Consider the following 12,287-nt stretch of genomic DNA (forward strand, 5'->3'; position numbering starts at 1 on the left):
CGGGGATCCTCGCTTCCAGCTGAGAAGCTTGAGGGGCCACTTTGTGATCTCAGCAGCACAGGTCTAGGGTTCCCCACAGATGGACCCTTCTGGGAAAAGTTGGTTGGATTTGTACAGTGCCATCCTCCCGGGCTCACCCGTAAACTGGGGTCAGGGCACGTATGTAATGTTCTCAGGTATCACGGATGTGACACTGGGAGCAGAGGAGAGATGGCCAGGACTAGGGGGATACAGGGAAAGAAGCTCCTCAGTGCTAATAGAACTGTGTCTGTGTCTGAATTGCGGTGTGGCTTTGTTCATACTTGTATGGTTTGGGGGCCACACCCAACAGTGCTCAGGGATCTGCATGAGCCTTGGTGCTTGGGGATCACCCCTGGCAGACTTAAGTGGTTGGGGATCAAACCCAGGGGTTTGAGCAAAGCATACAGTGTAGCCTCGTGTCATAAATGATGACCGGGTGCCCACAGAGACAATCTAGTATTAGTATTTGTATGTGTGTGTGTGTGTGAGCACAGCCAGAGAGAGAGAGGTCCGCAATCTGAATCCAGCTATGATATTGAGGCAGGGGGAGGAGGACTCAGCTGGCTGAGAAGCTTCTTATCAGCCTGTGCTTATGTCAAAATAAACGTTTCATGGTGCCAGAGCAATAATACAGTGGGAAAGGCATTTGCTTTTCAAGCAGCCAACTTGGATTCTATCCCCAGCATCCCATATTGTTCCCTGAGCCTACCAGTAGTGATCCCTGAATGCAGAGCCAGGAGTAAGGCCTGAGTACCACCAGGTGTGACCCCAAAAACAAACAAAATAAAAACGTTAGAAAAAGAGACATTTCAGAAAACAGAACAAAAAACATTCATTTAAAATAGTAACAGAATTATGTGCCTGAAACTCAACTGTCGATCGCTTTGTAAATAATAGTTCTTTAATTTAAAAAACAGAAAACTTTTGTGAAGGACTAGAGCAATAGAACAGCAGGTAAGGCCTTTGCCTTGGACATTGCCAACCTGGGTTGGAACCCCAGCATCCCATTAATCCTCCAATCACTGCCAGGAATGATTCCTCAGTGCTGAGCCAGGAGTAACCCCTTAGCATCGCTGGGTATGACCCAAAAACAAAAATAGTAACCAGAGCAGGCGGGGGCAAGATAATCTTGAGAGAAAGTAGAGGGAGTAATGCACTTGCCTTGCATATGGCTGACCCACATTTGATCTCCAGCGTCGCATATGGTCCCCCAAGCATCTCCAGAAGTGTTCCCTGAGTACAGCGGGATGTAGGCAAATTAGTTTCTGTCAAATAAGCAAAAACTAAAATCACAGGAAGAGTAGCATTGGTGGTAGCTCTCTCTGTCTCTCTGTGCCCAACTGAGAGTAGTTACCGGGTTCTTGTTGCTGCTGCTTTGTTCACTCTGGCAATTCTTTGCATGTGATAAAAATCCAGTCTCACACAGGAAGGGAGGGAGCGAAGCAGGGATGTTCTTTTAAGTCCAGATCCTGTGGCCATTCTGATAACCCACCCCAGCTCAGTACAGGATGAGTTTTTGGGCCGTACCTGGCTATGCTCAGAACTTGTTTCTTCAAGTTCTGCAAGAACTCTGCATTCAGGGATCACTTTGGTGGGGTCAGGGGACTCTACAGGGGTTGCCAGGAATCACAGATTGTCATGTGCAAGACAAGTGCACATGACATGTGGTTTCTTAACAGCTAGTTGCAGATGGATTGTGAAACCTTATCAATGGCCTTTTGTAGTATCTTTGTATTCAAATCAATTAGATCTTAACTTCAAATGAAGTGGCTCTTTTACCCATGTGATAACACCAAATCCTTTGGGGAACAGCTATTCGCCCCTAGGCTCTGGGACTTCAGACACCTGTCAGCGTCACACCCCGCCCAGCAGGAGCGTCTCTCCTGCTGAGAAGTTCCTGGAGGTGGATGCAAGGTTTCCGAAATTTCAGTTTTCTCACGAAACTGAATTTTTTCATTACCACAAAACTTAGTTTCCCTCAATAGTGACATCTTGCTTCATTCCTGCTCCACGCAGGAGTTGGCAAATTTCAACATCTAAACAGTCCTGGTTTCTGTTTGTGGCTCTTGGGGGTGGGGGTGAGGGTGCGGTGGGGAATCTCCCAGACAGTCTCCAGGGCCGCTTCTGGCAGTTCTTGGTCCACTGGGATGACGAGGAGTGTGAGGCCTGAGGTGCCGAGCTACAAGGGCCCTGCTATGCTGCCACCACCAGAATGCGAGCTCTAACCACAGGGCAGCCGTCCACGGGTCTGTGACAGCCCCACTTCCACATACTTGTGTCCAGGCAGCCTTGACCTTGAGGGTGTGGCAGGGTTTCCCGTGTGCCCCTGTGTTGTCAAATGGGATCCCTGGGACAAATACCTAAACCCAATTTGCTGTTGACAACCTTGAAAGGAGGTCCAGGAGTGAAGGCGGCTATTCCTGGCACTGGACAGCAGGGACGTCGAGTCTGCCTTTACCGGCTCCCTTCTCAGCTCTGCGCCAGAGTTCTCATCCTGCATGCAGAGTTCACGCCCTGGCTTCTTCCCAGCCCTGCGTTTTTGTCTGCCAGCAACCTCTGGGGGGGCACCCCAATTTGTAACCCTCCATTACGTGCCCTGCCCAGGATCGCCTGAAGGACCTCAACAGCCAGGCGGACAGCCTGATGACGAGCAGTGCCTTCGACACCTCCCAAGTGAAGGATAAGCGGGACACCATCAACGGCCGTTTCCAGAAGATCAAGAGCATGGCAACCTCACGCCGTGCCAAGCTCAACGAGTCGCACCGGCTGCACCAGTTCTTCCGGGACATGGACGATGAGGAGTCCTGGATCAAGTGCGTGCGCCGCCATCAGCTGTGGGAGTGGGGCGGAAAGTGGGGGGCCCGCCCCCCCCCTCACTTCACAGAATGTGCAGTGGAGTCTGTGAGGCCACTCTCACGGCCCAAACTTCAGAATGGCACTTCCCCTCAGGAAGCGAGGCCTGTGGGAAGAAGAGTTTTCTCCCGGGGCTGTAGCAATAGCACAGCGGATAGGGTGTTTGTCTTGCAAGCCGCCGACCTGGGTTCGATCTCCGGCATCCCATATGGTCCCCCAAGCACCGCCAGGAGGAATTCCTGAGTGCAAAGCCAGGAATAACCCCTGAGCATCGCTGGGTGTGACCCAGAAAAGCAAAAAAAAAAAAAAGTTTTCTCCCATTTCTCTGCTTTTTGCACTTTTTTTTCCTAGTGGAGCAACTCCCTATAGTGCTCATCAACACTCCAACCCCCACAGGACCACCCCTGGCGGTGGTCAGGCCATGGGGTGCCAGGGGTGGAACTGGGGCCTCACCTATGCCGGGCATATGCTCTTCTGTGTGACCCCCCTCCCTGGGTTCTGTTTATTTGGGTATGGGGTCTTTTGGGTTTGTTTTCTTTTTCCAGGGCCATAGCACCCAAACTCTGCTCAGAGGTCGTTCCCAGCCTACTCAGAGCGGAGGTGCGGGGTTGTCTGCTGTGCACAGGGATGCACCAGGCTCGGGCCACCCCTCAGGAGCCATGATCACTCTCGGAGGTGCTGGGGACCCTGTACAGTCCTGGGGATCGTACCCGGTTCTGCTGAGTGCGTGGCAATCTCTCTACCCGCTGTGCTATGGCTCCAGCCGCCTTTGTCTCGAATCCTCGCTTCCTGAGGGCACCTCTAGCATCTCTGTCCTGCCAGGGCTGGACAGTCCCCCATAGGCAGAGCTTGCGTGCCAGCTCTTGTGGCCCATGCATGTGTCAGACAGGGCAGAGGAGGTGGGGTGACATGGTGGCACCTCCTCATCTTGTACTGTCACACACATGCCCCCAAGCTGGGCACAGGCAGTCCCGGATCACCCCTGGACACAGGCGACACTTCTCAGCAGCCTGGCTGGGCTGACCCCGAGGGAGAAAAGGCTCAATCTTGGCACCCAGCATCCACGGCTGAAGACGCAGTGGTGCAAACTGACGCCACCCTGTTGTCCAGGGAGAAGAAGCTGCTGGTGAGCTCTGAGGACTACGGCCGGGACCTCACGGGCGTCCAGAACCTGAGGAAGAAGCACAAGCGACTGGAGGCCGAACTGGCCGCTCACGAGCCCGCGATTCAGGTGCGGCTGCTTCGGGGCGGGGCTTGGGGCAGGGCCTGGGGGCTGGGGAGGGGCAGTGCTGCCCAGGAGCAGGAACCCTGCTGACCGGGTGCCTCTCGCCGGCCAGGGCGTGCTGGACACGGGCAAGAAGCTGTCGGGCGACAACACAATCGGGAAGGAGGAGATCGAGCAGCGCCTGGCGCAGTTCGTGGAGCACTGGAAGGAGCTGAAGCAGCTGGCGGCAGCGCGGTGAGCCTGGGTCCGGGGCTTGCGTGGGCATCTTGGACCGGGCCACCTCCACTGGTCCCATTGTGAATCTGAACTCGCAGACGGTCCAGAAACTCACAAGGGACCAGCTCCGAGTCTGGCTGACCCACAGGCCAGCTCAGCCTGCGGCAGCTCAGGCTCTGAGGCTGATCGTGTCCATGTTGATCAGGGGCCAGCGGCTGGAGGAGTCTCTGGAATACCAGCAGTTCGTGGCCAACGTCGAGGAGGAGGAGGCCTGGATCAATGAGAAGATGACCCTGGTGGCCAGTGAGGACTACGGGGACACACTGGCCGCCATCCAGGTCAGCCGAACGCCTCGTTGCTCCCACCTGTGGTTCCCTGGCATGCACTGCCACCTTGTCCTCTAGGCAGCCACGCCTGCCGTGGCTGGTCAGCCAGTCTCTGCTCCCTAGTCTCTGGTGGCCACCAGGAGGGGCCCCCACTTCCTCCCAAAACCCCATGTTTTTCCTGGGAATCAAGTTGATGGGCATCATCGCTGCTTTTACTCAGGATCCCTCACGACACCAGGTGGCATTATCACATAGCAGGAAGGGGCTCCTCTGCTCCCTCCCCTCCCCACAGGCACCCACCCCCAGCTGTGCCAGATCAGGGCCCGTGGAGGGGTGGGCGGGGGCTCCTCAAAAGTGAATGTGAGGGGCTGGAGCAATAGCACAGCGGATAGAGCATTTGCCTCGCATGCGGCCGACCCAGGTTCAATTCCCAGCATCCCATATGGTCCCCCGAGCACCGCCAGGAGTGATTCCTGAGTGCATGAGCCAGGAGTAACCCCTGTGCATCGCTGGGTGTGACCCCCCAAAAAAAAAGAAAGTGAATGTGCAGGACATTTCCCGGCAGTCCTCAGGCCATGATCACTTCCACCTTGGCTTCCTCAAGGGACCTCGAGGGGATGCTTTTCTCGAGAGCTGGCTGTACTCTGCACTCCACTTCCCATCCTGGTTGCTGGTGCGGGTCACTTAGGGCCTTACTGCCAGCCTGAGCCTGAGGCCCGCACCTTTGGGCCCTGTCCACCTTCTTCCAGTCCTGTCCACCCTCTTCCTGTCCCGCCCACCCTCCCAGTGCTCAGGGTTGGCCTTGCCACTCCTCTGCAGGGTTTGCTGAAGAAGCACGAGGCCTTCGAGACAGACTTCACAGTCCATAAGGACCGAGTGAGCGACGTCTGTGCCAATGGGCAGGACCTCATCAAGAAGGTGAGCCGGGGACCAGGCCCTGTCAGCAAGGCCAGCGGGGGTCCAGGAAGTGCATAGTACAGCGGGGAGGGCACTTGCCTTGCATGTGGCCAACCCAGGTTCAATCTCCAGCACCCCATAAGGTTCCCCAGCTCCACCAGGAGTGATCCCTGAGTGCAGAGCCAGGAGTAAGCCCTGAGCATTGCCAGGTGTGGCCCAAAGACCAAAAAAGGAGAGGTGGGCCCTCCCCACGCAGCTGGGCTCTGCAGGAATCAGCTCCTCCAACCATCTCCGTTCAGAAGACGGGTCAGGTGGGGGTTCCCGGGTTTGAGGCCAGCCAGTGGAGTTTGCACCCCACTTCTTTCCACCTGGGGGAAGCAGGGATGCATCCTGTGCCACTGGTGTCACTGCATTGGTGGCGGAGCTCCTAGAGCTCAGAGCCTCCCCTGCAGACCCGGATTTGCTGTCCCCACGGGTCACCACCTGGGCAAAGGTCAAAGGGGATCTTGGTTTCCTCTGGTTGCCCTGACCTTCCAGGCTTTTCCCCAGCATGGGGCGCTCCCCCAGATGGACGTGTTGTTAGAACTTAGAGTTTATTCCTTTCTGACAGCCCTTCAGGATGGAAGCAGAATGAAGAGTCTCAATGCTTCCTCCCTGGTGGGGCATCACTGGTGGCTCCCTGAGGCTCCAGACTAAGGCACCAACACCCCCTTGGTGCCAGGTCACCCAGATCCCTCAGAGAGATGACAGGCAGCCCCCGAATGGGGCTCAACAAAGTGCCTTGAAATCGGAGCTGTCTAGCTTAGGGCAGCCGGACTCTCGAGCCTCGAGCTCACTTGGAGGTTTGCGCCACAACCACTGGGCTAACGGGCAGACACAGGGTGAGGTGTGCGGGCTGTGCTGGCCATTTCCTACTAGGCTTTCAGCCCAAACAAACCAGTGTCCGGATGTGAGCAGTTTCTGTGTCCAGTGTCAGAATATTTTCCAGAATGATTTTTTGGCAGGCATATGGCTGTGATTCTTTGATGTATAGTAGTTTGTTGGTGTGTAGTATTTTGCTGGTGGATAGTATTGCCGGTGTTATTTTCTTTGTCTCACTTTCTGTTCAATGGTACCAAATCTGATGCCATAAGTGACATGTTGGCACATCCTTCAGAATTTCTATAGATCCAAAAACAAACAAAGGGGGCCGGAGCAGATGGCATCTCAGGTTCTATCCCTGGAACCCCAAAGGGTCCCCTGAGTCCTGCCAGGAATCGTCTATGAGTGCAGAGCAAGGATTATACCCTGAGCACCACCGGCTGTGGCCCAAAAACAAAAGACAGAATTTCCTTAGCCTCATTCCCGTCTGTGAGATTATCACATCACACACCTCGGGAAAGACCCTGTTCTCGCTCAGGCCTATCAGTTCGCGTTGCTCAGAAACACCTGGCCCTGTGGGGGGGTCACGGACTCACCCCGTGCCTTCTCTCCTGCCCAGAACAACCACCACGAGGACAACATCTCCTCCAGGATGAAGGGCCTGAACGGGAAGGTGTCCGCCCTGGAAGGGGCCGCGGCCCAGAGGAAGGCCAAGCTGGATGAGAACTCGGCCTTCCTGCAGTTCAACTGGAAGGCAGATGTGGTGGAGTCCTGGATCGGTGAGCCTGCCAGGGTGACGCATGAGACCCTGGCCCGGCCCCCAACTCCTGCAGAAGCCCCGTGACTGTGGCGAGCTTGCCACTTAGGCGATGGATAGATACTGAGACAAGCTGGGGGACTCTGACGCTGACAGGGAACAGGGCCCTGGGCGCTGGTGAAACCTTGGTGGGGGTCAGTCTGCTGTACATGCTCCTGGGGTTAGGGTCTCAGTTTTTCCCCTTGAACTCGTTGCCCTCTCCGGACAGAGGTGCAGAAGTCTCCGTGCTTGGTTTTCTAGGGGAGAAGGAAAACAGCCTGAAGACGGATGATTACGGCCGGGATCTGTCCTCCGTGCAGACCCTCCTCACCAAGCAGGTGGGTGGGGGTGCTGGGCGTGCCCAGGGCTTCTGGAGATCTGGCTCCTTGATCCGGGTCTCGGATTCAGAGTGGACACCGCCACACTGGCCCAGGCCCTGGCACCCGCTCCTCCCGTGCTGCAGGCACCTCAGCTTCCAGCCGCCAGAACCAGGGGTCTCTTCCCACAGGCACTGGGGTCTGGGGTCTTGCTTTAGGTGGCAGGGGGCTCCCCGAGGCAGCCAGGCAGAGCCGAGGCCCGGGAGGTGGGGTGACCCTGCGGTGCTGGACATGGCCTCTCACTCCCCTGCAGGAGACCTTCGACGCCGGCCTGCAGGCCTTCCAGCAGGAAGGCATCGCCAACATCACGGCCCTCAAAGACCAGCTGCTGGCCGCCAAGCACGTGCAGTCCAAGGCCATCGAGGCCCGCCACGCCTCGCTCATGAAGCGCTGGAGCCAGCTACTCGCCGACTCGGCCGCCCGCAAGAAGAAGCTGCTGGAGGCCCAGAGCCATTTCCGCAAGGTCAGCGCTGCCCTGGGGCTTGGGGGCCTCAGCCGCGGGCCCTATAGGCTGCCACTGGGAACCCCAAGTCTGGAGGAGGGGCCAGGCACCCACGGGAGGAGGAGAGGGCAAGGGGGAGCCGGAGGAAGGAGCTGTGTGCCCTCAACTCCCGTGGCACAGGAAGCTCGCATCCCTGCACCCACTCCTGTCCCCACAGCCCACCTACTGTCCCTGCACCCTTGCTCCCGTCCCTGCTTCTGTCCACATCCAACCCCCCCACTCCCATCCCTGCTTTTGTGCACATACTCCCTCTCCCGTCGCCCTCCTGAGCCCGCTGCTGCCCACAGGTGGAGGACCTCTTCCTGACCTTCGCCAAGAAGGCGTCTGCCTTCAACAGCTGGTTTGAGAACGCGGAGGAGGACCTGACCGACCCCGTGCGCTGCAACTCCCTGGAGGAGATCAAGGCCCTGCGCGAGGCCCACGACGCCTTCCGCGCCTCGCTCAGCTCGGCCCAGGCCGACTTCAACCAGCTGGCCGAGCTTGACCGCCAGATCAAGAGCTTCCGCGTGGCCTCCAACCCCTACACCTGGTTCACCATGGAGGCCTTGGAGGAGACCTGGCGCAACCTGCAGAAGATCATCAAGGTTAGCTCCACACCAGAGGGGGCTCTGGCCTGTGCGCAGCCCCCCTACTCTATCCCCAGCACCCCAAGGGTCCCCCAAGCACGCCAGCAGTGACCCCTGAGCAGTCAGGTGTGGCCAAGAAAAAAAAAAGACTTAAAGTTCTCTCAAAGTCTTTGGAGAGAAAAACCCTGAATCTTCGGGCGACTTGGAACGGGGTCTCCGAGAAGGCAGCCAGACCCTCATCCCCCCGCACTGTCCCTCCGGACACATCCAGGGGCGGGAGTAACAGGTGTGTCCCGGGCGCAGGAGCGGGAGCTGGAGCTGCAGAAGGAGCAGCGGCGGCAGGAGGAGAACGACAAGCTGCGGCAGGAGTTCGCGCAGCACGCCAACGCCTTCCACCAGTGGATCCAAGAGACCAGGTGCACGGGCGGGCCCGGCCGCCGCACCCACAGGTCACCTGGGGGGCGGGGGGCCGGGGGAAGGGGGATCCACAAGGTCTCTGACTTTGTCTTGTCTCTGCCCTTCTCTGTCCCCCACTCGGTGATGGCTGCATTCTGGACGCCCCCGTCACCCGCGGCTGCCCGGACGCCTCCTCAACAGGACGTATCTGCTTGATGGGTTAATATCGCCTCTTTCTTCTCCGGCTCGTGGCGTGCAGTCCTGTGTGCCCTGCCCCTCTGCCCTCTCCGGCCTGGCTTGCGGCGGACCCCAGAGGGGCTTCCGGCCCCCAGCCCTCTTCCCCGGGGGAGCCACTCCCCATGCCCTCCCTCCCAAGGCCACCCCCAGAGGCCCACCTGTGCCCAGGGCCGCGGGAACCAGGCTTCCCAGTCGCCCGGCAGGCCACGGCCCCGGGGGCAGGATGATGGTGTTCAGGGGGTTCAGGGCACCCCACGGTCCTGGCAGTGGGGACAGGGCTTGGGAGGAGTCCCGTGAGCAGCCAGGGCAGGGCCTAGTGAGCGCCCCGACTGTCCGGTGCCAGGGGACTGGGATGTGGGGAGCAGTGTCCAGCTTGCGCTGCGCCACCCTGGTGCCCTCCCGCGCCCCGCCTGTCTGCTGCTCCTTGTCCGGCCGCGTGTTCACTTGGTTTCTCTTCTCTGACTAGCGTAGCCTACCGGCGGGTCATTCGCGTCTGTCAGTATGAAGTTGGGGATGATCTGTCCGGCAGGTTCTTCTCCTTATTTCTCTTCTTCCCTCACTGTGCTTGCACCGTGCACCCCGGACCCCCGGGCGGCTCCACTTCCTGACTAACCCACCGCCCTGGGCCGCGGGGAAGGAGGGTCAGGCCGCCCGCACCCGCACCTCATCCTGGCGGGCGCTTTGCCCGGGGCACGTGGCGCGACAGTCTCCGCGTGGCGGGGCGCCTGGGGCCACAGCAGAGCTGACCCTGGCTCACGGGGGGACCTGGAGGGCAGGCAGGGGCAAGTGTGGGTGCTGGGGGCCTGGGCTGGAAACCCCCAGCCATGCGCAGTGTGACTCCTCCCTGCACGTCACCCCACCTCATGTGTCGTCTCCGTGGCTCACACTTGTCTTGTGGGGACCGGGGCTCCCCAGAGCCCACCTGCCCTCCTCGCCCGAGCTTGGCCATGTTCTCAGCACCCTGCGGTTTCCCCTCTCCTTTCCCTGGAAAATGGTGCCCCCCCTCAGGAACCTGCAGGGGACCCCAGGGACATGGGCGCTGCAGTCGCCTCCTCCCTGAGTCCACCCCACCACAAGGGTGGACAGTCCCTTGGACGGGTCATGTGTGCTATATACCGTCCCCTCTGTGGCAACAGATGGGCACACCCCCTCTGTTTCCACGGGGAGCATGAGTTCCTGAGGGGCCCCTCGAGGCCAGTTTGGGCCAGAGGAGCCAGCAAAGGGCCAGGCCTGGGACCAGGCGGGGCAGGTGGCGGGGGTTGGGGCAGCAGTGCCCTGGCTCCTGGGCCCCTCGAGGCCAGCCACTACCGACAGGCTAGTCTCCTTCCGGAGCGCGAGGTCGCCACGTGGTTGAGTGGAGGGGAGCGCCCTTATAGCGTGGGGCCGCTGGGCCCGGCCCCCCTCCCTCACAGGCTTCTGTGTGTAGGTCCTGCATGGTGGAAGAATCCGGGACCCTGGAATCCCAGCTGGAAGCCACCAAAGTGAGTGTCCCTCAAGCTCCTGCCATATCTGGGGGTGACGGGTCCCCTTTTCTTGGCCTCTGGAACCCAGCTGGGGGCTGCCCACTGGCTGCTTGGGGCTTTACTGCTCCAGTGGGGCTCCGTCCTCCTGCGAGAAGGCCCCTAGATCCCAGCCCCTGTCCCCCCCACACACACACAGCGCAAGCACCAGGAGATCCGCGCCATGAGGAGCCAGCTCAAGAAGATCGAGGACCTGGGGGCCGCCATGGAGGAGGCGCTGATCCTGGACAACAAGTACACGGAGCACAGCACCGTGGGCCTGGCCCAGCAGTGGGACCAGCTCGACCAGCTGGGCATGCGCATGCAGCACAACCTGGAGCAGCAGATCCAGGCCAGGTACCCAGGCGCACCCCGTCTCTGTAGGCCCCTCTGGGGGGGGGGGGGGTGCAGCTGCGCCCTCATCCTGGTCTTTTCCTTCAGGAACACAACCGGGGTGACTGAGGAGGCCCTCAAAGAGTTCAGCATGATGTTCAAGTGAGTACCCCGAGGGGTTCCGCGGGTCACTGTACCCCACGCCAGGGAGCGGGGCGGGCACTGCAGGCCTGCTGAGCCCTTGCCTTTGTGTGCAGACACTTCGACAAGGACAAGTCCGGCCGCCTGAACCACCAGGAGTTCAAGTCCTGCCTGCGCTCTCTGGGCTACGACCTGCCCATGGTGGAGGAAGGGGAGCCCGACCCCGAGTTTGAGGCCATCCTGGACACTGTGGACCCTAACAGGTGAGCTTCAGAGCAGGCTGGGGGCCCCACTGGCTGCCCCCGGCGCCTGACACCACTCATACCCCTTTCCCCCCAGGGACGGCCACGTGTCCCTGCAGGAGTACATGGCCTTCATGATCAGCCGGGAGACAGAGAACGTCAAGTCCAGCGAGGAGATTGAGAGCGCCTTCCGGGCCCTGAGCTCCGAGGGGAAGCCGTACGTGACCAAGGAGGAGCTGTACCAGGTGCGGGGACAGTCCCGGGCGGGCAGGTGGGCGGCCAGCCCTGCCGTTCCCTGCCCACCCACCTAAACGCCTCCCCTCTCCCTCCAGAACCTGACTCGGGAGCAGGCCGACTACTGCGTCTCCCACATGAAGCCCTACGTGGACGGCAAAGGCCGCGAGCTCTCCACTGCCTTCGACTACGTGGAGTTCACCCGCTCGCTCTTCGTGAACTGAGGCAGCCGCCCGGCTCGCCCCTGCATGTCCGCCCCTCTGTGCTCCCCGTCTTCCAGCCACTCACTGTCACTCCCCTGGTCACCCCATCCGCTCCGCTTGGGCTAACTGTAGTGCAACACGGTGCTTCAGCCGGCCGCTTCACCCTGTGGTGTGGGCCCCAGACTCCTGTCTTGAAGCCAGCCGCCCCATTCCGACGCCCAGCCAGCAGCTGGCTCCTGCCCGCCCTCTCGTTCTCCCACCCCCAGATTCTGTTTCCATGTTAAAGACCAATAAATGACTCTTCCCCAACCGCTTGTCATGTCTTCATTCGAGAGAGACGCGGGCTTGCCCCAGCCCCACCT

General features: G+C 59.7%; 1 protein-coding gene across 8 annotated transcripts in view; it reads left to right on the forward strand.

Moving 5' to 3' along the window:
* Positions 1-12,232, forward strand: part of SPTAN1 (spectrin alpha, non-erythrocytic 1) — a 62,730-nt gene extending 50,498 nt beyond the window's left edge. For 4 of the 8 annotated variants that reach the window (XM_056108757.1, XM_056108754.1, XM_056108758.1 and 1 more), the window contains 18 exons: positions 2,626-2,834; positions 3,985-4,105; positions 4,212-4,333; positions 4,521-4,653; positions 5,461-5,559; positions 7,019-7,178; positions 7,457-7,533; positions 7,826-8,035; positions 8,362-8,658; positions 8,944-9,056; positions 9,238-9,255; positions 9,740-9,802; positions 10,700-10,754; positions 10,933-11,129; positions 11,214-11,267; positions 11,363-11,509; positions 11,586-11,733; positions 11,821-12,232. In XM_056108757.1, coding sequence (XP_055964732.1) covers positions 2,626-2,834; positions 3,985-4,105; positions 4,212-4,333; positions 4,521-4,653; positions 5,461-5,559; positions 7,019-7,178; positions 7,457-7,533; positions 7,826-8,035; positions 8,362-8,658; positions 8,944-9,056; positions 9,238-9,255; positions 9,740-9,802; positions 10,700-10,754; positions 10,933-11,129; positions 11,214-11,267; positions 11,363-11,509; positions 11,586-11,733; positions 11,821-11,946 — 2,349 coding nt within the window. In that variant the 3' untranslated portion in view covers positions 11,947-12,232. The remainder of the gene's footprint in view (positions 1-2,625; positions 2,835-3,984; positions 4,106-4,211; positions 4,334-4,520; positions 4,654-5,460; positions 5,560-7,018; positions 7,179-7,456; positions 7,534-7,825; positions 8,036-8,361; positions 8,659-8,943; positions 9,057-9,237; positions 9,256-9,739; positions 9,803-10,699; positions 10,755-10,932; positions 11,130-11,213; positions 11,268-11,362; positions 11,510-11,585; positions 11,734-11,820) is intronic. The other 4 variants (XM_056108759.1, XM_056108760.1, XM_056108761.1 and 1 more) reach the window with 1 other exon arrangement.
* Positions 12,233-12,287: the final 55 nt, after the last annotated feature.

The sequence above is a fragment of the Sorex fumeus genome, unplaced genomic scaffold (assembly GCF_029834395.1).
Source record: "Sorex fumeus unplaced genomic scaffold, SorFum_2.1 ptg000233l, whole genome shotgun sequence".
NCBI classification, from domain to species: domain Eukaryota; kingdom Metazoa; phylum Chordata; class Mammalia; order Eulipotyphla; family Soricidae; genus Sorex; species Sorex fumeus.